General features: G+C 39.7%; 1 protein-coding gene across 8 annotated transcripts in view; it reads left to right on the top strand.

Moving 5' to 3' along the window:
• Positions 1-24164, top strand: part of CELF2 (CUGBP Elav-like family member 2) — a 255550-nt gene that overhangs the window by 122645 nt on the left and 108741 nt on the right. For 6 of the 8 annotated variants that reach the window (XM_086474807.1, XM_086474799.1, XM_086474792.1 and 3 more), the window contains exon 2: positions 3100-3296. In XM_086474807.1, coding sequence (XP_086330933.1) covers positions 3100-3296 — 197 coding nt within the window. Of the gene's footprint in view, positions 1-3099; positions 3297-24164 lie in introns of those variants that run through there. The other 2 variants (XM_086474836.1, XM_086474841.1) reach the window with 1 other exon arrangement.

The following is a 24164-nucleotide window of genomic DNA, read 5'->3' as shown; positions in this document are numbered from 1 at the left end:
CAGTGAGAGTGGGATCTGTCCTTGGGATGCTCAAGAGCCTTAGTTTGCGCTGAAGTCAAAGGAAATGCAATTTAGAAAGGAGCCAAGCTGTACTTGTAGAAATGAGTGCCCTCCCTGTGGGCTGAACTTGCCTATCAACCCCCCAAAATGTTGGCAGCTCAGTGAAAACCCTTCCTTGTGGTAGAAAAGGATTACAAAGAAAAATCAAAGTTATGCTTGTTTTTTTCCTAAATCTGGATGAGTTAGTGGATTGGCAGAGCTGTCAGTGGATGGTAGATTTTAGTCCGGAGAAGTTTTAATGACTTACCCAATTCGGGCAGCAAGTGACAAAACCTGTCCCCTGGAGCTTTGCATCACAGTGTACGATAGCCTATGCCTGGAGTCAGAGGCTTTAACCATCATTTATCCAATAAAGCATTTAAGAAATATGATCAACACAATTTGACTTCAGTTCCACTGAAGTAAGGAAAGGGTTTAAGCATTTTGTGAAATTAGAAGAGATCTTGGCCTGTGCCTAAACCTTTAGCTCAAAGCAGGAACTTGATGCTAATAGGGTCATTAACCTGAGAAAACAGGTAGAAATGTTCGGGTTTGTGGTTTCCTAAAAATTGGCTTGTTAGCAATGGAAATTGTGGTGCTCGTGGTGGTAAAGGTGGTTTGGGTAAAGGAAAAAGCAAAAGAATAAATGTGTTATTCTTTATTAAATACGACCTTTGCTGTAATTTTGGGCTAAAGTAGCAATTGTGTATTGATTTCTTAAAGAAGAGATCCAACAGAGAGAATAGATGAAGGCATAATTTAAAAATTAACTCAATTAATTTTTTAATGTAAACAATGTAGAGAATAAATAAAGCGAAAAATGAAGCCGATTTCTGCAAGAAAATAGTTGACTGACTCTGGGGCAAAGCTGGGGGCTGCACAGCTAAGCTTCTACCTTAAGCATTTTCTGTAGTTATTTTAAGCTATGGGTCAGGGATTTTTCAACCTCCCCTACTTGGGAGGTTATTTAGCAGATTGTGTTTTACGTAAAGGAATAGGAATTGGAAAGAAATAACAGAGTGATTTTCTAGAGTTGTGTCATGTAGGTGCCAGCTGCTCCATTGAAGTCTTGAAAGTTGTTCCCATGGAGTATCATGGAAGTGAGTCAGTCAGGGTTTTTCTGTTTCTTGGGGATTTCAGGGGAGTTGGTTCTTTGGTTGTTTGGTTGCTCTGGTTTGGCTTAAGTGTTGTGTATGTATGGAGAATGCAGTTTCTAAGGCCTGGAGAATGTGTCATGGTTTCTCCAGGTGTGCTTGTGCCCTGTAGAACATCTTCAAAACAAAGAGCATATGTAAGACGAGACTCGAGGGTGTTTGTGCGTAAAACATGATATGAAAGGTTGGATCAAATCTTTCGGCCTCGTACTCGGGCGAGGCTCCCACTAGAATCGATATGAATTTTATCTAATAAATGAGTGTGATAAATCCTTTTGTCTGCTGATGTGTGTTGAAGACACTTCACAACTGATGATCAAACTTCTTGTTGTTGGTTTAAAATACGCCGTTAATATAAATTCTCCTTCCTGCCATAAGCAGGGAAAGTGCTAAAGTTAATATGGGCATAAAATGTGTTTGGGTGAATTAAGCTTTCAAGGAGAATGAAACACATGAAACTAAATAATTTGTCTTTGCACAGGTTATAGCTGTGAGACAGGGGAATTACACAGGGTTGTTTTTTTCTTGCCATTCTTTTTTTTTTTTTTTTTTTCACATGTAAAATACGATTTGCATCTGGTTGTGCAAATTTTGAGCTCTTCCAAGCTCTCCTGTGGGCATTCTCTCCTGAACAATCATCAAACAGAGAAACTGTAATTAAAGCCAAGTTTTTTGAAAGTGGCGGGTGGCTCTGAAATACCTGAATTCTGCGATGATCAACTTTTTACGTTGCTGAACACCGGCCATTTTCCCCCTTTCCCTGGATGGCTGGGGAACACTTTAAATGTGGAAAGATGGGGGGAATGCTCTAAAAGATGCGTCTCATTAGTATTCTTTCTTGAAACTGAAGCATCCAAAAATTACCATCACGTATGGAATCTCCAGCCAAGTAATTAGTTGAAATAGCTGTCCTTAATTATCAATAATGACATAAGGGTTTTCTTTTTGTTTTTACTTTTGTTCAGTATTTAAAATTATTTGTTTTCTTTATAAGAGTACAACACTTCCTAAACCGTAATATGTCATTTGTCTCACAGTGCATGTTATTTTTTGTTACTAAGTTCTTTTCCCCTTCAAAAGTCTGTGGTTGTTTTGAACTTAGATGTACATCTGGAGATCAGATAGGTAACAATTTACAGGGTGTGAAAAATTTCAAAAATTTGATGTCCTGTTGCAGGGAGAAAAACTTTTTGAAGCAGCATTTGAATTTTTGCAACAAAGTAGGCAATTTTGCCACTGCCATCTCTTTTTGAATTGTCCTTTTTTTTTTTATGCCAGGGTGCAATAAACAATGTGCTTTAAACTGCAGCTCTCCAGACTGCTTTTCCTTTTTAAAGAGCGTAGGCAACTAATCGGCAGCAACCAGCCACATAGCTGGAGTGTTTTCCATTCTAGGCAATATTATACTAATTTGATGCACACATGGATGCTTCACACAATCTGCAAATTCATCGCTGGCATCTTGCATTAGTCATCTGACAGATTGCCAAGTGTTTCATATTCCTTTCATGTGACTTTATTACAAAACACACACACACGCACTGCCTTATTTCTGCCAGTAGCCAGTTTAGTGAGAATTCACTGCAGTTCTGTTTACAACAGCCATGGAGAGAAATCTGCACTTATTTGCAACTATCCTCTGCTTTAAAATGCAAAAGTCCCGGTTTGCGTTGTGCTGCTCTCTTCTTATATAATGACATTAAGCAGCAGCCTGCAGAGAAAACCAGACTTAATGAAAAATGTAATCGCATTGTTTTTTATTCATAATACTTATGCTATTAATTAAATACAGATTTTTTTTTTCTGCTTTGTGCCAATTGACATCATCTTCTGCATCTAGTGCACATGAAAACGGCGTAGTCTCCTAACTTGCCTTCTCTTTTTAATCTCCTTTTCCACTTTCTAGTAACGGCACAGCTAACAAGATGAATGGAGCTTTGGATCATTCAGACCAACCAGACCCAGATGCCATTAAGATGTTTGTTGGACAGATTCCCCGTTCATGGTCGGAAAAAGAGTTAAAAGAACTTTTTGAGCCTTATGGAGCTGTCTACCAGATTAATGTTCTCCGAGACAGAAGTCAGAACCCTCCCCAAAGTAAAGGTACAGTAGTTGTGCTCTCTTTGCTTTCGTTGTTTTTTTTTTTTTCCGATGATCTTGCTTGCCTTCAGGATTTCCAAAGAGGTTTGCATCTGGGCTGTCTGTTTTGAAGCACACTGTGTTAAGCTATGCAGCATTCCTAAGAGGAGAGGACTCCTGAATACCTATCGATTACTGTCTTCCTCCCCTTCTTAAATTGCAGTTTAAACATCTGTTATCTGGAAGCATGCATTCCAACTGTGCAAAAATAACAAAAGATTGCTGTCCTCGTTTAAATTATTATTGCCAAGAAACATGGAAACCTGAGTGGTCAGTTTCCCCGAATTAGCTCATGAAAAATATAATGGTCTACTTCCTTTTGTTAACTCTCTTTGCACCCCAGGTGGGAATAATTTTAAGGATACAAAACGGGAGAAATGATAGCAGTGGGCTCTTGCTACATCATTGCTCCAGGGGCAATAATAATTACAAAATAGAGTCGCCCTACCTTTATTCCAAAATCTGATTTCTTTTCTGCAGTCATGTTAAAGGACTGATTTTTGGCACCGGTATTTTTCTAAAAGAAAGGCTTTGTTTTCCTTCCTGATTTTTTCTGTACGCATGTGAAGTATTTGTCTATAACTATGTTGTTTTCTTTCACTGTATATCTATGCATATTTAGGCACTTGAGAATTCTGTGTATTGTAGCTACGTAAGTATAACATATGCTTACATGTAGTCTGAAAGTGAATATTCTGTTTCACAGAATGCATTTTTCTCCCTTAATAGCTGCATACTTTTGTTTACACTTCAGGTTTGGTACATGGAAGTGTGGCTAGCGTTACAAATAATTAGTGCAGCTCAGAGGCATAACTAGATACGCATGTGTGCCTGGCTGTAAGGTTACTAGATAGTTATTCATTCTTACTGCACTCCCGCCTCTGCTTCTAAAAACCTTTAAAGTGCACACGCTATGGAGAATATTGTAAAATAATTTTGTGGGCTAGCAGCTGACTAACAATGCAAAACAGCACTCACTTGAGATTTCCAGTTCAGTGAGAGGTGACTGCTATCGCGTGAGGCACACAGCACAGCTTTGGGTGCTCCTGTGCTTTTGTGCAAAGCACTGCCAAGGCTCAGCCTTTCCTCCTTGCCCTGGTACAGGGCAGAGGATCCTCTCAGTGGCCTCTTGTTTGCTGCCCCAAGTTAAGCAGTCTTGTGCTTTGAGCGATACTAGTTCATTTTGGGTTGCTTGCATATATCGCTTCTGGTTAAAAGACTCGGTGTATTGGTGTCACACCGATGTCAGGGAGGGGGTTCATCTCACCATACCTTGCTGCTGATCAAGTCCCTGTGCTAGATTGCGCTTTACCTTCAGAAGTAGAAGGTATTTTTAGTTGGAGTGTTTCAATGTAGTTCTGCTTCCAGCTCCCTCCATTCCCCAGGACTGATGTACTGTAGCGTGTAGCCCCCTGCTATGTTAGCACAGAGCCCTCACCAAGTGTCTTTTTCTTGTAATGCTAGATAGAAGACAGCATTAAGAGGTCAAGCATCTGGATTTTCTGCAGTCCAGGCTGCTATGGATGAGCAAACTCCTACTTCAGTTTAAACCACTAAAATGCTGAACTTTGAGACTTGTCCATTTAGAAAGAGCTGATTCCAGGGCCACAGAAATGCCTTCCCACTAAGCAGTAAATGAAGTGAGAATGATATTGTGGTTAGATAGAAGCAAGCCACTGATTCCCATTTCTGTAGTGTTTTCCATTATGCTGTACCTGTCTGTCAGGCAGCTGAAAGGCGGGAGGATTAAGAACAGGTCATGCAAATCATTGTAGACTAATTATGAAGGCTTGTAGTCCCCATATTCAATATTCTTTTTGAAAGATCTTTGGGGTTTGGGTTTTTTTGCTTGGACTCGTTTCAGCCATTCAGAGGTGCTGCTTTGATATCACTTCAGGCATTACATGTTTTAATGAGTAAATGAAATTAATCCTCAAGAAAGACAGAATAACCTTCAGACTTATATTTCCCTGACACAGCAACAAGCTCCTCTGGTGGTCAGCTTTTCCCTTGGAAGCTTTGGAGGAGCCTATCTCCATGCTGGCTCTACCCTTCCTCCTGGCTGAGTCTGCCAGCAAGTTTGCTAGATATAGAAACCTCTTGAGTTTCTTGTGGATATCTCTTGGCTGGGAATGATCTTTATTTTCTTAATCCAGTAGCACAAAGGAATCTGTGTGAGAGATTGTTAAGAATGTTAGAAATAAACAAATTAAAAAACTGCCCTGAAAAATGTCTGATACTCTTATTGCCGTCGTGATGCATGAGGAATACTTCACCTGTGCTATCTAATTAGCATTTAATAACAAATGAGTTTTGACTTTTTGTTCGGAGATGGTCGAATTCTGTGCTCTCCTTCTGTGTAAACATGCATTTTTATTTCATTTGAGCTGGGTGGATTGGGATAATGCCAGGCATTTTCCTGCCCACTGCCTCTCTTGCATGACCTCCAGTTTTGCAGAACAGTGCACCAAGGGGACCTTGTGGTCGGGTGACGCTGGAAAAAGTCCATTTTTCATTTTATTGCGTGGTCGTGGCTGTGTGCCGTGCAGAACGTTCACAGGCTGGTATCACCCAGAAATTTCCTCTGAATATTCTGCAAGCCGTGAATTTCAACGACAAAAGTGCAAGTTAGTGTTACTACATCATGCGCGGGGGGTGCCGGTTTGGTTTTGTTCTTTGAAGAAAGGCATTTTGATTATTGAAGGGTCTCTCTCTTACCAGACGAGGGCTGTGTATTTCTGCTAGCTTAGCCAAAGGGCCTTCTCCAATTTGGACCGAATTTTTCTCTGATGAACTGTTTATGAAGCTGCAATCTGAGTCTCTCCCGATTCTGTCAAAAATAACCATAGGCTGCTTCTCTCTCTCCTGCTGTTATTAAGACTGTCTTTCATACCCTCCAACGACAGACGGCCTAGTTCATGTCTCTCATCCTTTTTTGTATTCCTTCTGCAAAGCTGAAGCTGGAGGAAGAGGAGGAAGACAGGTAGAAAGACAAGTTTTACTCGCTTTGTAAAACTTCTTACTTCCGCAGATATATTGCTTCTAGTGCAAATGTTGAAGCTTGTCTTTATTAATTGGGAACTGCAGGAATGGCTGCAGTTTGATGGGTGATGGTTGGAATATCCTCTGTCAGTACGAAACTCCTCAAGCTTTCCAGAGTTCGCAGTTCTACAGTTATTTTGGATGTGTGAAAGAGCTCAGCAAAGTAATTTGACTTTGTGTTTATCCCCTGTTGTTTTGTAAGGCTTTTTCCTCTTTCTGCAGCGAGAGAAATCCGGGGGATTAGGTAAACTAAATAAAAAAAAAAAAAAAGTCAGGAAATCCTGTAACACTGAAATAAATGGCACTTTCAGCTTCTGGGGGCTAAGGGGATTCAAAGTCTAGGCAGATCAGCCCTCTCTGTTCCCAATCCAGCTTGCTGCTTTTATATAATTTACTCTGGGTGCATAGTTGACTTTTTTTCAGAGTAGTTGTTAAAGAGAGCTTCTGTAATACCTCAAATACAGCGAGCTCTATGCAAAGGCAGTGTACACTGCCATCAAGATCTTCTTCCCACTGTTTTCCAAAGCCAGGAAGATTTCTTTGGCTGCTTTGGTTTCGGAGTCCGAGTGCTGAAGCAAGCAGACAGCACAGGGCTACTTTCGCCTTTTGAAATGCAGCAGAAGCGTCTTGGGCCAGATCCACAATGTCCTTTCAGTGCTTTGCCCCTGTTTCAATACCTGTTGAATCGTAGCAATCAAGGTCCCCTAAACCAGCTTTGTGAGCTTGAGCCTGCTTGTGTGCCCGTAGGAAGCGTGTTGCAGAAAGCAGGGGAGAGACACCCGTGTAACAACTAACTCTGTGTTTCCTTGTAGCCTTTTACAGACCCTTTATCAGATTAGAGGGAGGCTGCTGAGTGAACAAGGATGTGCTGTAGTTAAAGGCCAGTGTTTATTATTATCCTATTTAACATGGTAATTTAAGTCTACCGGGAAGCAAGCAGAGGAATCTGATAATGAGGCATTCGTCTGCTGCATACAGGAGAGACTGGACAGGCAAGGCATATAGGAGGCAGAAGCTATCTGGCTTGTTTGGGTACCGTTTCAGCTCCACTTTAGCCCTTCAGAAATACTCTTGTGCAGGCAGGAGGGACAGTTCCTCCCCTCCAACAAGTCCCTGCTCACAGGGCCCCATTTTCTGTGCAGCGGGGGGAGAAAAGGGAACTCGGGCAGCCCTGCATGTGAGCAGAGCTGTGGTACTCCACTTGTCACACCAACCCGTCCTCACTGTCCTAATCAGCAGCAAAGACATTAACCAACTGTTCCTTGCCTGCCCTTGCATCATGGCTCAGCCGATTGCACGCTCCTGCTCCTTGAAGCAATTTCAATGCACTGTGTTTTGCAAAAAATATATTAGATGCTTTTTAATGATCCTTTCAACCAGTGGTCAGGGTTTCTCTACACATTTTGACTTACTTTGTGATTTGAATGCTCTCACAGGTCCGTCTGAACATTGTTTTGCTTTTGAGATCCTATGAGTTGCATCATGACCACATATGCTGTCAAAACTGCAGGACTTGGGACCTCAGCCATTAGGCATGTGTGGTTTAGACTAAATTTTAGTGATCGTGGCTGAGAGATCTTCTGTTACAATCACAGACTTTAAATCTTCCGTGCACCAAATGAAAGAGTGCCTTCCATATTTTTTTTTAGCAGGTGCTTTGTGCACTATATGAAGTTTCACACAACAAAGACCTGCGAACGCCAGTGAGGAAGCTGCAAAAAAGTGTAATGGGGAGCGAGAGTGAATGATAAAGTTTGAGTTTTTAACTTTCAGTTTCTGACTTTAGGTTGTTTAAACCTTAAGGAACCTTAATTCTATAATTTTGTAGGGACTGTAAGTAGCACTATAAAATATATTATAGATGTGAGCTGATTTTTATAAAAGTTAGTTCTTATTCAACAAATCTGCTGGAGTTTTTCAAGAGGTTTCTCTGAAAGTGGACGGGTGTGAAATTGTGTATATAATCAAGCTGGATTTCCCAGGGGCATTTCACACAGTGTCACACAGCAGACTAATACATACGGTTGCTGGTGAAGCAGAGAAGGGCCCATTTTCAAATGGAGAAAGGAGCTGGTTAGATGATCGAGGGCAGATTAGAATGGGGAAAGGTTACGGGCCAGGGGAAGAGAGGGGATGATGATTGGAGAGCAACAGGGACTGTTATTGGAGATCAATACTTTTTCGCTCTCTATGTAAATGGCTTTGACAGAATGAACCACCAACTTGTTATCCAACTTTTTGGATCATGCAGAAGGGACTGGATGGGGGCGAAGCCACCTGATAACCTGGAGAAAACAATGCAATACAAAGCGCTTCAGCTGGGTAAAACGAACCGTGAGCAAGAAGAGTAAATTTGAGTTTTGAGTGAGCACATGTGTTGAATGAGTATATTTTTCAAAGATTCAAGAGCAGGAGAGGATTTGAAGAATGCACATATAAAAGAACTGACATGATGTTTTGTATCCATGTGGTCAAAAAGGCACAGAAAATATGAAGCAGTATAAATGGAAGCATTGAATATAGCTTTCAAGGAAATACTGTACCAGTTAAAGAAGGATTTTTTTGATCATGTTTAAACTACAGTTGCCGATATTTAGTACCATTCTATAGAAAAGGGCAGAGGTCCAGAGAAGAGCAGCATGATTTTGTATGAAGTCAGGAAGGGTTAAGCCATGGTGAAAGGTCTAAGAAGGTTAACTTGTAAAGGGCTTCAAGCATTGACTTACAAGAAAGCTAAAAGGGGAAAAGCTGAGGAAGAATACAGGGCTGTACCTTGGTTTGGAAAGAAAAAGTTGTAAGGGGATACAATTGAAGTTTCTGCAGTATGTTGAAGTGCATGCTGAAGGCAGGAATAGATAAGCTCTTTCAATTAATATTAAACCCAGGGACTGCACAGCATAGACTTAAGATTGAGAAACAGCAGGCCAACAGAAAAAATCCAACTTCTTAAGTCTAACTTTCTTCCTCCGCTTGCAGAGCAGAGAATGGTCTTCCAGAAGTAGCAGTAAGAAAACTTACAAAAGAAACTTTTCTCTTGCTTGCTTCCATTTGGTATTTTGAAATCATGGAATCATTAGGTTGGAAAAGACCTCTAAGATCATCAAGTCCTACTGTCAGCCCAATAGCACTGTGCCCGCTAAACCATGTCCCAAAGTGCCACATCTGTACTTTATACATTATAGGAAATGATGTGTCTGGAGCGGTATGTGGCATGAGTGCTCCCCACATCCCAGTACAGTTTCACCCTGTAAGCAGGACAAGGTGCCAAGGCTACAGTCAACACAGCTGCCAGTGGCTAATCTATGTCCAGCGTGAAGAGGATCTGAGATTTCTGATGACCCCTGATATTTTTGCACTGCTTTGAAGAGAGAGAGCAGATGAGGGTGACGTCCCATTGCGTACTTGACTGCAAACCTGTTGCCCACATAAATCAGTCTCACTGTGTGTTCCCATCATTGACCATGGGAGTAAAGTCAGCCCCTTTAATACCGAAAAGTATCACAGCAAACCCAATGCAGACAGACCGTGCAGAAGTAGCAGAAGATACTTGTGAAGATACTGTAACAGGAGTTGGGGTTTGTGTTTGCAAAACAGGGAGAGTAGAGAGTGTCGGAGGGATCAGGCAGAGCATTTCTTGGTAGTAGTATTTAAAGAGGGAGATAGCATGTAAAACCTTCCTTAGCCTGGTTTCTGAAGTTCCTATATAGAGCATATGAATGACTGGAGCTGTAGCAGAATTAAGCTTTATTTTTTTTAGGCATCTTTTTACTCTGTGTTTTTGCAGTATTTATCACAGTGGGGGCTTGGTCCAGAAGTGAGGACTCCAGGTAAGAGTCTAGGTTGCTGTAAGAAATTAATAAAAATAACACATCTCTAAAGGATTAAAGTAGATTGCTTTGGGGCTCATTGGTTGCAGTTCTGTAGCAGCTTAACTATGATTTACAACTGTATATGAATTTTCAAAATTAAGCTAAGACTATAAGGGCATTAGTAACTACATCTATGCTGAAAAATTGTATAAACTTTAACTGCATGAATTGGCTTAGTTAAATTGATAGAAAACCCATTTGCAGACCAGCCATTAGAAGAGTAGAACTTCATATTCCAATTGTGGTTTTATTAATTGATCTCTAATGTTCATGTCTGAGAAACACTTGGGGAAAAGGCAAGTTAGGTAAAAGGGGTATTTGGGCTTCAGTTCAGGCATGAAATAAATCCAAGCACTTTCCATGTATGTTCAACAACTCCAGGAACACAGATGAAACTATAGCTTCAGTTTTCCTGACAATTCAGGAAAAACAAGAGAACAGAAAAGGAAGGGATCTGTCTGTCTGTCTGTCTTTTTTTTTTTTCCTAATTATGTTTAAAACCAATTGAAGGCTAGTGACAGAGAAATAGAGGGCTTAAACACTAGTTGTTTTCTTGTCGAGACAGTTCTGGAAAATAATGTTTTGCACAATAGTTAAAAAAAGCAGGCAGTTCTTTGTTATAATGTTGACTTCTTCAGCACACCATCCAACATTTACCTATAGAATATTTTAGAATAACTTTACAAAAAAAAAACCCAAATGTTCTTAAAATATAAATGGGTAATCTGTTTATTGTAATGCCATCATTACATCAGAAAAAAACCACATAGGCAGGTGGTTAAAACAGCCTGAACTTTCCATAAAAATTAAAAAACCCCTAGCTAATCAAATTGCATTGTTGAATCTGAATAATATGCTAAACCTCAGTCTCTCAAATACATAATCTCAAAGGCAAAAATTGTAATGCATGGAAAAATCTAAGTCAAGTCATGCACGCACTTGCACACAGGAATTAATCAATGGATATAATAGTCAGACATAAAATCACATGCATGTTTAAGTATTTTCAAGATTGGTGCCTACATTTAAAATATGTACCTCTGTAATAGCGCCAGATACTGTCAGTCTGAGATTTATGGTATCCAATTTCTTCAGTTGCATATTAAAGCCCACATCGATGAGTTTCGATCTTTTTATGATGTTGTTGTGGCACTGAAATTCTTTCCTCTTCCAATTTTCTATTAAATGAATAAACATACAATATTTATCTGCTTGCCACATAAAAAAATGATGTGTGTTTTTGTTAAAGAACAGCGGCTTCAAAAAAAACAACACAACCCTTCTCATTATATAGTCTTTCTAATTCTATTCAGTTCTAATGTTTGAATCATTTGTTCATAACATAGGAGGAGATTTTGCAAAGGATTTGAGAACTGGCCTGAAATCTTCATGTGCTTTGGCTTGGAGCTCAAAGGAAGAAAACGTTTGACAACTGAGCAATGTCAAAAATGAAGTGTAATTGGGGAGCAGCCTTATGAGCACGTATTTTAGCTGCGCTGCACTGCAACTCCCAAGTCTCTCATTTCCACTGCAAGAATAGCATTTTATTGCTCTCATCTTCTACTCCTGTCACCCCACTAAAATCACGCACAAGTGCATGTGCACATATATGCACAAATAAATTAAAGTCTAAAATTAAAACCCACAATGCAAGAAGCTTTGTCCGTTAAAAGATAGGAGACTCCAAGAATCTGTCACTGCTGAAACGACATGAGACACGGAAATGTTACAATGATGCTTCACAATAAAAAGCTAAAGACCATATAAACCATTTTAGCATAAATGTGATCAATTTTGCTAGTTCTTAACATGAAATTTAAACACCAGGAAAGCCTTGAAAGACTGTCTGTTAAACTTTATCATTTTGAAATACATTACGAAATGGATATATGTGTAGCATATGTAGTGTAAATTAATGACTAGTTCATTACTTCCATCTTCCTTGCACCAGACCTTGTCACCCTGTATTTTCTGCTGGAGCAGGGTAGCAAGAGGACAGCATTGGGCATGCTTTGGGTCTGGTAGGACCCACAACCTTCTTGGTGTCAGACTTCTGTGATACAGATGCAAGGAAAGGATGTGTCGTGCCAGTTGTAGTATTACTTTTTGTTAGACATCAGTTCCATAGTGAACTGTCACCATCAGCATATTTCAAAAGAATAGCAAATAACTCCCTAAGGATAAAGTCTGGTAGTGGCTTCTAAGCCTGGTTTCAGCTTAGCTCAGGCCAGTGAGCTATGGGTGGAAGGCTGTATGTGCCATATAAATCTCCTGGTCCGTCTATCCCAGGGAAGAAGGCATTTTCAGGAATCTGTGTTGTTCTAATTGCTTATAAAAACACTGTGAGACAAGCCAGTGAATAAATTAAATTTGCATGTTTCCAGTGGATTTTTTCAGGTTTTCACTGAACCTAATTACTGTCTAATCTATGCCCATGAGTATGCAGTTTTAAGTGGGACGTTAGACTTTCACTCTGCAGATTAAATTCTGTGGTGCATAAATTCATTATTATTTGTGGAGGAAAAAACTTCAGAGTCTACTACCTCGTGGTTTTAATTTAAAATAACTACTACATCTGAGTCATACATTAGTTTAGAAGAATAACACAAGCTGTAAAGATGTAGAAGATGTTTTTCTAATAAACCATGTCTCTTATTTGCCTAACTGAATTGGGAAAATTTATGTTTCAAACAGTAATTAAACTGTCCTGATAGCTCAAGATGTCACACTTTCCATTGCAATTTTAGGGAGCTGTACCACAATAGGGAGTAGATTAATATGGTGTACTGCATGAAACTTTTTAGCTGCAAGGATGAACATAGCACCGTAAGAAGCAGCACTGCTGTTTCAGCCGTAGATCTCCACGTGTTTTGCAGAGGGAGACAAATATCATCACTCAGTTTTTACCAGCTGGAAGAAGTGAGATACAGAGGCCTGGGGGGACTTTCCCCAAAATTTTCGAGTCACTTCCAGCAGGCAGAGAGTAATGTCCTGCCTGTGCCGTTGCTGTGTCGCCTGACTCAAATCTGCTCCCTTCATTCTCAGTGCTTGAATCCCTGAGCTGGTTGACACAAAGATTTTGTTACGTTAAGGCTGCCCAGGTGAGATCTGCATTACTTTATTCACGTATTAATCGGATCTGATGAGGACTGCAGTTAGAAAAGACGTGTGGAGCAGACCCGTAGGCACCAGCTCCCACTTTCCTATGCCCGTCCTAATTAAAACAATGAGTATTAAACAACAGGCTTCCTTTATTATTTTCAGATCATGGGATATAAAAATCATTGTAGATTTAAAATGGACTATATTAACCCGAGTAATTCCGCCGAGGCTCCAGTTTCTATAGTGAAAAGTGTTGTGTTGTCTCTGGCTCAATTAGATTTTTCTCAGTGTCAATTTTAATTCACTTCACTGGAGCGTGGGGGAACTCTCTGTGGAAGGGAAAATGTTACTTCTGAATGAGAGTCTCCTGTATCCCACATTTTATTTAAGAGTCTTAAAATGCTTTGCAGTCCCACGTTCTCCCTTGAACGTCTGCTATTGTGTGCCATAAGAGCTGAACGAAATTCCTTGACATTTCTTCAATGTGACAGGCATCTGAGTTTGAGCAGGAGGATGGAAATGGGGAGAGCAAGATCCTTGGTTCCCTCTTTTTTACTTAATGTAGAAAAAATTAAAATTAAGCCTGGGTGAGCCTTGATGGCCAAATAGACATAATTATGTTAAATGTTTCTCACACTTACAAACATCCACCTGGCCACATGTACAGAGAAGCAAAAACTAAGAAGCAGCGTTTCCTTTTGCAATGCTGAGTCCAGAGCAGAGGTTGAGTGGCCTGAGAAGTTGTTTTTTCCACTTTAGACTTGGCATTTTTCACCTCCCGTGGTCATCGGCACTTAGTGTGGATGGCTTAGTTACGCTCTGCTTTGTGCATGCTGCCCGAGTAGCCCAATAAGTACTATTTCTTCCCTATTTTTAAAGGGAAAAATGGAGTAGGTCTTTAATTTGAGGGTTCTTCTCGTTATGAGAAAGAGAAGACAAGAAAAACAGCCTATGATAGAGTTGTAGGGGAAAGTTTGCCACAGATAAGGGCCTGAAATGTCCGCTGTGTATAGGCGAGGCTTTCCAAAATGCTTGTTTCTCTCATTCTCAGCAAATTTCTCTTCCCATCTCTATACCTGTCCTCCCATATTTCATTAGACTCTCAAGACGTTAGATTTGTGGTTAGTTGCAGGCAGTGAAGTTTTGCTTTGGGGTTGATTGGTTTGTTGGTGGTTTTTTGACTGACACCTCCCAGTTTCCAGTTCTGCTGGAATGATTTAGAGTGCTGCCCAATATATCACTTGGCCGCCTATAGGAAAGTACCTGGGAATGTCACCAAAACCAGTCGATTGTGTCAATAGATCCGAACCTCTTTTCTGATTCAGACAGAAAACAATACCGCAGCATGATGAGGGAGTGCCCAATAGCTATTAATAATGCCAGCTTGTGTAAGAAAAGTAAATACAAAATTATCTCCATAGAATACCATCCCATGTTTTTCAGAAGAATTGAGCAAAACACTCTATCAGTGTTCTGGTTTCCGAATGTGTCATCTCCCAGCCTTTACATTTCCAACAGTGTTAGCTTTCCTTTCCAGTCCTGAGCTGTTAGCATGCAATGCCTACCTGTGCTTTGTTGCTTGCTAGTTCTCACTTGGGTATATATTGAGTTAAAAGGTGCTGTGTGAAAGTAAGGAATTATTATTATAATTATTATTATCATCATTATTTAGATGCTGCAGTTTAAGCAGTTCAAAAAAATCTCACAACTAAAGGTCAGCGTAGCTTGTAGGTTTACACATGCACAGTACAAGTAACCTTCAGAAATTTCCTCATGAAAAGATAAGTGCAGCAATTATATTTAAACGAGTGCCGGAGAAAATTTCACTGTAAACTACATTAGCTGGAGAGTGTATGCTGTAAGAGGATTTAATTGAATTAATGTTACTTACTATCAAATGCTCCATCTAGTGTATTGCCAGGTCTCCTTATTACTAAGAATAATATTTGGCTCATAAAGACCCCTGTTCAACTAAGCACACAGTCCTGATGACTTCGGCAAGTGATTAAAGTTAAAGCATGTTCTTCACTGCTTTGCTGAATAGGAATAGGCTTGAAGCTAGGAACAGGTATCGGGGCGTGTACATAACACGTAACCACCGAGCCCTTTAAGAAGGCTTTTTACGGAGATTCCCCTTACAGATGGTTTTCCAAGTGTCTAACGAAGGTGTGATTTTGGCCTAAGTGTCCTTCCTAGTTTGAGTGTAGCTGTCGTGGATAAGGGCTGCACCAGCGACGGAGACGAGCAGTCTGAGCGCCAGTCTGGGTGCATGACAGGAGGGGTGTCGGGGTGATCCACGCTGGGGCTTCGCAGCCCTCCGCTAATAAGAGCAGTAACCGATTATGGTGGCAGAGGGGTTTCATTGAATTATCATGGTGGTATTTTTAATGCTGTTATTAATGCAGGATTCTCACTCTCTCATTATACGGAGATGCCACAACGAGATCAGGAAGGTATTTTGTGTGACTTCCTACATAGAAGCAGAAATGCAAGTAATCTACGTTAACTTATTCACGTTATATAAATGGAAAACTCAGACGCATGGAAACACAGTGACAGAGCCAGAGACGTGCTTCAAGCCAGTGATAAAGACATCCACTGTTTTCCTACTCTGCTTTTGTGTTTTAACCATTAAGGAGAAAACGTGATATATTGGCTGTTTTTACAGAATAATTTTGAGTGTCAAAAATACCGTTGAAGTATGCGTCTCCTTTATGTTTCATATTATTTTATTTTCCTTTTGTATCCACTCTTTAAAAAGCGAATACATGAAATCTAGCAAAAAAATATTTTATTCTCCATTCATTCATCAAAAAACCAAAAAAACCCCAGGTTTTCAACCACTCTTTTGTGGAAATTGGGAAACAGTGGAATAGTTTCTGCAGCTACTTTCTTTATTGTTGGCTGGATCAAATGGCAAAAGTTTTTATTCACCTACGGATCTTACATTTTAATGATCCACGTGTCACTCATGAACTTCACCCACCCGTGTTTGTGCATGCAGTTGACATTCTAGTACAATCAGAAAGGCACATGCCATTCAAAGGAGTTACAATCTCCTCTTTGTTTTTGTGGTTTGTTTTTTTTGGGGGGAAAAAGAAAGAGTAATTGCCCATGTCAACTGATGTTCATTACACAGAATTGTTTAGCTCTCTTAAAAAATCATTGATCTGCTTTTCCCCCGTGAAAATATTCAAGGTCTCAGCTCACAAAAGAGAAATCAGCATGTAAAGCAGCAGACTAGCAATCTGTGCTGCAAGGAGTGAGAGCGCGATGTTCTGTGCAGCAAATGTCAGAAGTGCTTGCTATCTTAAAAAAAAAAGACAAATATTTAGAAAGGATGAGGAAACATTATTACTGTTGCAGTCCAATGTGATTTTGGAGAACAACCTGTTTAAAAGTAGGGAATTTTTTTCATACATTTGTACGTGGCATTTATGATTGAACATTCATTAGGTAGCATCTGGCATGAACTATTCCTCGTTCTCCCTAAGTTTCATGGCTTTTTTTGGTATTTAAGTAGGATATTACAAAAGGTAATTTGCTGTCTGATTCGCCTTGGTATAGTCATGGTTTTAACTTTTGAATGACTCCCTTGAAATAGGAGGGAGGGGAAAAAAACTTTTTTTTTTTTTTTTTTAATAGGGAATATTGAGTGTTTAGATTTCATGGAGAGTGCCCATGGTACATTGTGTGCATGCAGTGAGTCAGGAGTGCAGCTGCCTCCGCTGTGGATCAGGGTCCATACACCACAGATAACAAAGGGACCCAAAATCTGGGGCTCCAGTCTCGTCCACATGCTCTTATTATCATTTGCTGTTTGTATTGCAGATGCACGTAACAGATTGTACAATATGCTGTGCAAACAGATTGGTAAAATGATCTTTGTCCTGAAACACTGACAGCATAGATGAACGAGAGGGTTTGAAAGCGTGCCTGCGCTGAAAGCTGCACAGCCCAGACGCCAGAGTTTTGGACCCGTGTCCTCAACAAAAAGGGCTTTGTGCATCTTTATTGAAGCAAAGATCTGTTCTTGCTGATCTTACTGTAAAGAGCTGAAATTTTAAATAAGATTTTAAAAAAAAATAGCACAAAGATCATTAGAGAATGAGTAGGAGAAGGGAATGTGCCTACTTCTCCCTTTTTTTTCTTCTTTTCTTCTCCTCATCTAACAGCATTTCTCCTATACTTGCCAAATTGAGCGTGTCAAAGGAGCAGACTTTCAAACTTTGAGCAGTTGCTCACAGTATTGGAACAACACCCTGAAAAAAAAAGGCTGGGGCATGCAAGGCTGAGGCTTTGATGACCTGACTCTGGGAGGCACTGCTTATGGAAACTCTGACGCTCTGGAAATGACAAGAGCAAGCCTGCAAACTTGGCTAGCTCTCACTGGGCTACTCAAACAGGAAAAATTCTAGTACTTAATGTCTTTTTCGTCGTCCAGGGCATGTAAAGAGATCATCCACTTAGGCCCTGTGTGGTTAAGAAAACCAAGAATTGCTCATCTTATTTATTGAAGTAGCTAATGTGCATTTCAAAGTGCCTAGATGTTAGCTTGTGGGAGAAGGAAGAGTGAGCATTAAGATTAATTTCAATGAAGATATTTTTGTGGGAATAGATTGCTCAGTGAATATAGATCATCTGCAGCTGGTAGAATAATGATATAAGCCTGCTTATATGTTTTATTAAACCAATAAACTATTTACATGAAAATGGAGGTGTCTGGATTGTGCGAACAGCTCTTTCAGAGGAGCTTTGCTTAGGGACGAGAAACGATTTCGCTATTTTGAAACACTTCTGTTTCTCTTTCAAGTGAAAGTGCTCTCTCACTATAATTATTAAAGAAAACATTTTTCAACTCTGAAGTATTGCTGATATTTTGGCAGAGGCCATGGCCAGTAGTCCAAGTGATGGGAACTCTTGAGTGCTCAGAATTTAAATAATTTGTGTTGACTTTGTGGTAAAAGCAATTTTATGCCTGGACAGGACATAAGACTTGGACCCACATGGTTTTCTGGGTTTGAGGCATGATGGCACCCAAATGTACTGGGAGCCAGGGCTCAGGCTCCCTGGCTGCTCATGGCTGAGCCACTATGGCCTTGGTCAGGAGAGGTGGGTCTCTACATAGAGCAAGAGATATCATGTTCCAGGATGTAAAGGTCTCGGGTTTGGAAATCTAACCTAAGTGAAAAAAGACCTGCTAGTTCGTCCAGCTTGTCGTCTGCCAAATCCACGCTTATTCTGTTTAGTCCGTTCCTAAACATTTTGTCCAATTTTATTTGGCAGTGGACCACAGGATGCTGTTTCCAACTCCCCCCCCCCCTCCAAGATTAAATGTTTTATTATTGTACTGTAAACACACACAGTCCTAATAGTTTTTTGGTATTTTTGTCCCCCCACTTTATTTATTTTCTGTTGTATAATCCCTGTTCTGTCGTAATACTGATGAATGTGAAGGATGCATTTTCTGTCATGTAAAATAGTACTGGGGATAAACTCTGCCTAAGATTTTGGCTGACCCCCTCATCAGGCTTAGCTCAAAAATTAATTTGTCATTACCCAGGTGCTATGCACTAAGCTTTATTGGCATAGAGGAGTGCCACATACTGTATGTTCTTTGGAAGGAAAAAAAGCGGTCATGTAATCACTGAGACAGTAAACAGTCATTTCCAATCTAGTAATATTTTATATGAACTGGCACTGTATGTTGTATATCATCCATCTTGCTAATCCTTGTTCCACATTGCCTCCCACTTGAGGCCAAGAACATTACAGCTGTGCCAGAGAGTGGGTGGAAAAATAGCCTTATTATTAACCTAAGTTGAAAACATAATGGCTTTTTGAATGTCTTCATTCACAGATGCAGTCATACTAAAATATTAAGTATAGAGAAACAGAACTTTCATTTAAAATCCATTGTCCCTGTGTGTTGCAAAAGTGAAAGCCTTAAAAAAGTGTTGTCAATGTCCTGTACCTTTTGTTTTATGTTTTATCTTGTAAATTCCAGTATTCCGTAATAAAGGAGCCAAAATATTCACAGGAGGTTTTGAGCAGTGTTGCTGCCATCACTGCCGTTGTTTTGTGGTAAATGAAAGAAAAGTTTCTCCAGTCTCCTATTTGTTCCTAAAACACAGGTAATAATCAAATGGATATTGAAACACAGATGATGACTTCTTAGTACTGTGATCAAGCAGAGTTGCATTGCCGATGTCAGTGTTAGTTTAAATATCAACCCCAGTGGGATCAGAAGTATTCAAGTTGCATGTGGTTTTTGGGAGCAACCATCATGAAGGGTAGAGGAGAAAATTGCAAGCCTTACCTGGTTAAACTTCAGAGCCCCCCAGCATCCTTGATTTACAAGCAGAAATGAGGGACCTAGCAATGAAAACTGACCAAATCTGCAACACAGCATCACTGAAAAGCCACAGAAAAAGGAGATGATGCTGTTCTTCTGCTATAGTTGTGGTTTACCTTTCCTAGATCTGTAACCCACTTCTGTGTATATCTTCCCAGGTAAAATATGAATCTTCCACTAATGTCCTTGGGAGGTGTAAAAGTTAGTATTCAGAATAGTACTCAGGTAAAAAAGAAATAAATCTTGATTGTATTAATTTACGACTAGCATGGAAAAATGTGTCCCCTTTTAAAAAGAAAAAAAAAAGGATTGAAACCTACAGTGTATCAGTCCATGTGTTGTAAATCAGCTTAATTGTTTTAGAATTCAGAAGTGCTTCATCATTTTAAATTGGGCTGGTCTGATATTTAGTTCCACATTTTTGATAACTCTGCAGGACTAATATGTAGCCTGTTGTTGCACATGAAAAGCGTTTTTCATCCTATCTGTTAAGACTGATGAAATGAGAGGGGGTTGACAAGTAATCGCTTGGTTATCTCTGTGTCAAAGCTTATGATACGCATTATAGTGAAAACATGCAGTATACTGTTCCAGAAATAATTTTGCTGTACATTGAGGTTTATCTTTCTTGCATATGAAATGCAAAAGTGAGTAATGCTGCATTCTGATAGAGAATTTCAAATTGCTTCGAAATATCTTTAATTTGCCCTAATAAGGCTTAGCAGGAGACTAAATATTACAAAGATATGGGTCTCGATCTTACCAGGACTTCCCTCCAAGCACGTCCTTATTCTCCTATCCGCCATGTCAAGTGGGAAAAGAAATTTCACATTTTTGGGGCATCATTTTGCAGTTCCTCTGCTGACCCGCTGCGCTCTATGGATAAATAGAAGTCATCTATGGGTAGGGGTTTTTTTTGTGAACAGAGCAAGCGATGCTTTTTCCCAGTAAAAACTGGTGGTTGCAAAGCTCATTTGATGATCTAACCTCTAACCCACCATTCCTCAGTTCTCCTTCAGGAAAAGTTTGCAGAGTTTTTGCTTAACATAGATATTTTAAGTGAAAATAACATGTTGAATAAAGGACGAGGGCACACTGTAACGTTAACCAAAGGATACTGCTACCAAAATATTATGATTGTTCAGGTTGGTCTTCATGTTTTGTCAGAGAAGGAGCAGAGGCTGAAGATGAAATACTGCACAAGGATGCCTTGGATTTTTTATTTATTTTATTTTGGAGGGTTTTTTTAGCTTTCAGATAAGACTGGGGACTTTGTTCTAAAGCTCTATGAGTTTTCTGGTAGCAAAGCACCGTTATGCTGCACATCCGTGATATTTTGTTGGACGTGTTCCTGTGGCTGCCATGGTGACCTGCAGAGAACGCTGTACAGAATCATGCTACTCCAAATGTCGTTAGATACATTCAGGATCCGCATGCTATTGATGCCAAGGAACACTGAATAGTTTCATCTCCTTTGCAGACAAGCTTCAGTGTAAGCCCTCCTACCACTGCCTGCTCAAGGCCACCTTTGACAGCCGCAGGAGCCAACACATAGCTGTTTAGGCACTCGTTTTGTTCCTTTTCTCTATTTTTCCTTCTCCCTCTGATTAAGTTGCCAATCATCCAGCTTCTTTCTCTTCTCGTCTTGATAAGTTGCCAATCATTTCATAGAGCCTATACCTCTCTAGCCAAGTGTTTCTCTTGTCATAACTTGGAAACAGGCTGCTGGAGATTTATTTTAAATCTTGATCTGATTAAATGCCACATCTTGATCCTTGGACAGCCATAGGGCCTATATATCATGGCACTATCTTGTTTGGACTGCTCCGAACTGGTATTAATTAGAGGACTTGAGACACGTCCCATGGGTCGCCCAACACACTCCCAATATTCCCTTCCCTTAATAGATATTAAATATTGGTAAATAGATTTTCTAAATCAGTTTTCCAGGTCATGCATGGTTTTGATAGTAGGAAGAAAGAAATCATCAATTGTATGAAGACTTCTGAGGGGATTAACATGTTTATTTGTATGATCATGGAGTTTTACTGTTTTCCTCTGGTTATTGAACCATTTATATAAAGAATACAAAGTAGTAGCTTGATTTGGGAATGTTTTCAAGAAATAAATAGTGATGAGAAATTAAGCAAAGCTGAAAGTGTTTATCATTAAAAGTGTCTTTAAAATTAATATTTATGAGATTGCAAAATAGTTTTCTGGGAAAGTTATGGGGAGCCTGATTCTGGGAAATCTACAGATAGGACCAGATAAAACTTTGGAAGAATTACACATGGAAGTGTAATGCTTCCCTCTCTGGGAGGGGAGCTTAGCTGAATTTTCCTGCATCTGTTTTATAATTCTATTAAAACTACTTTCCTAGATTTGCAAGATAACGCTTTTCCCCAGTATTTATACTTCATTAGCTCATTTTCCAGTCACAAGGAAAAGACTGTATGAATCATCTTAGCTTTTCTCTCTCATTTTGGAAGTACATGTGTTACACATCTATTCTGCATCTCCCTTCATTGATTTTATGTTAGTTACTCATCAGACAAAAATAAAGAATAATAATAATCAACTGGGTTAACAATCTCTTATCATAAGTATTTTCCTTGCCCCTGTGAGGCTGCCCAGACAAGGTGAAGCATGAACTGTAATTCTTCATCAGGACACTTTTTCTTTTAAACTGTTAGTCTGTGCAAAACAAGATGCTGTACAAGGGGAAACGTGAGTCAGGCTGGAAGGCTGTCGTGAGATACCTCTCAAATGTCTTTGCGCTTGAGCTTTCTGAGCATGGATCCCCCACACGAAGTATGTTCTTCCTTCTCGTTGCTTGCGCTCATTAAGCGCTGCTATTTATTTTTGTGCGTCTGCACAAATATATGGCTTTATTACTAAAGTGGTTTGTTTATCTTTGCTGCTGCTGCTGCATTTATTTTAGCACTCATCTAAACAATTAATTAGGGAAACACTTGAGTGCCGAATACACTTCTTCAGATACCACTCAGTTGGCTTTTTTTTATTTCCAGGAGCATCAGGCATTTTAATAAAAATATCTTTTGCAGTTTTTTCTAACCATGCCTTTTTCCCCCTTGTTTGAAGCTTCCACAGGCAGACTATATTGCTTTGAAAGATCGTGAGCCCTGTTGAGAGTTCAAAGCCAAGTAAAGATGATGCTTAAAGTTCAAAGGCTCTGTGGAGTTGCATCTTCATGTGCATAAAATTGTTTCAACCAACTAGAAAGACAGAAGAGTTGCCAGGAATTTCTTCTATTTCTTTTTTATTATTGTTACAAAAAAAGATTAATTGGGGAATAAATGTGTCACTGCTAACAAGTTCAGGGAAAGTGAAGCTCCTTAGATGAAACACTGCTTGAAGGTGTACACAGTGTAGGAAAGATTTGACATGTGCTGTGACCCTGTGAAAGTGAATCTGTGAATGCCCAGAAATCAATACGAGATATGTAAGGGTTTATAATGTTGAAGTCGAGAAAGAATTGAAAGTGTTTGACTGCATCTTGGGCAAACGAAGCAGGGGAGTATGATGTATTCAGACAATGGCTTTAGACTCAAGGTTTAAAGATGGAGAAAAGTAACACATTTCTAAGAAAAAAAGTTTTCAAATAGGTGAAAATAGTGTGCATATTGTACCAAATCATGACTCAGAGTGGAGGCTTTGTCACTTCTTTGGCTGGCAAAGAATGGAGCCCCCTGTTAGGCGGTTTGGCCAAAAGCAGTAAAATATGGGATTGGGAGAAATAGGCCTCAATCGATTCAAGTTCAGGACTTGCAATATTTAACCTAGAATTCCTTCCCATGCTGCTTAACTGCCCCTCAAGCCAGCTCAAATGTCTTGTATTGATTTCTTCCATTTCCTATAAGCAAACTTTTGGAGGAAGCGTGCCAGACTGTAGTGGGTTAGATGGAAGCAACACTTGCAAGTATAGCTCTGCTGTTACTCATGTCACTATTATTGCTGTATCTTTTTACCTCACTTCACAATTTTCCTGTTGCTGCACAGTATTCCTTTGAGCTCAGGACATTTTATTCTTTCCATTTTACAAGGAGAAGCTAGGGCACGGGGAGATTAAAGGCCAGATTGTTCAAAAGCGTTTAGACATTGAAAGATTCAGATCGACATTGAACACTATTTTCAGAAGAACTTCAACAGCCTATTCCTAGAAATGAATTATCAAAGGTCAGATTTTAGATTATCTTGCAAAAATGGTATCCAACTCTTCCAAGTCCAGATAAGTGTCAAAACCAACCCATGAACCGTGTTCTTCCCAAGTTTCTGGGTAAGGGACAAGATTGGGGTTTTGTTGTTCTTTTTTAAATGGATTTTCATTAAGTGTCGGCAATAGTAATCACTCCACCCTATGCCTTCTTTTATAACACCTTCTCCCTGGACCTCTTCTTTTGTCTCTTTGTGCTGCTAGATCTGGCTTTTCCTGTACTGTCTTTA

Source organism: Leptosomus discolor, chromosome 1, assembly GCF_034619465.1.
Source record: "Leptosomus discolor isolate bLepDis1 chromosome 1, bLepDis1.hap2, whole genome shotgun sequence".
In the NCBI taxonomy this organism is placed as follows: Eukaryota; Metazoa; Chordata; class Aves; order Leptosomiformes; family Leptosomidae; genus Leptosomus; species Leptosomus discolor.
Note: the sequence above shows the minus strand (reverse complement) of the source record. Positions and strands in the feature narration are given on the sequence as shown.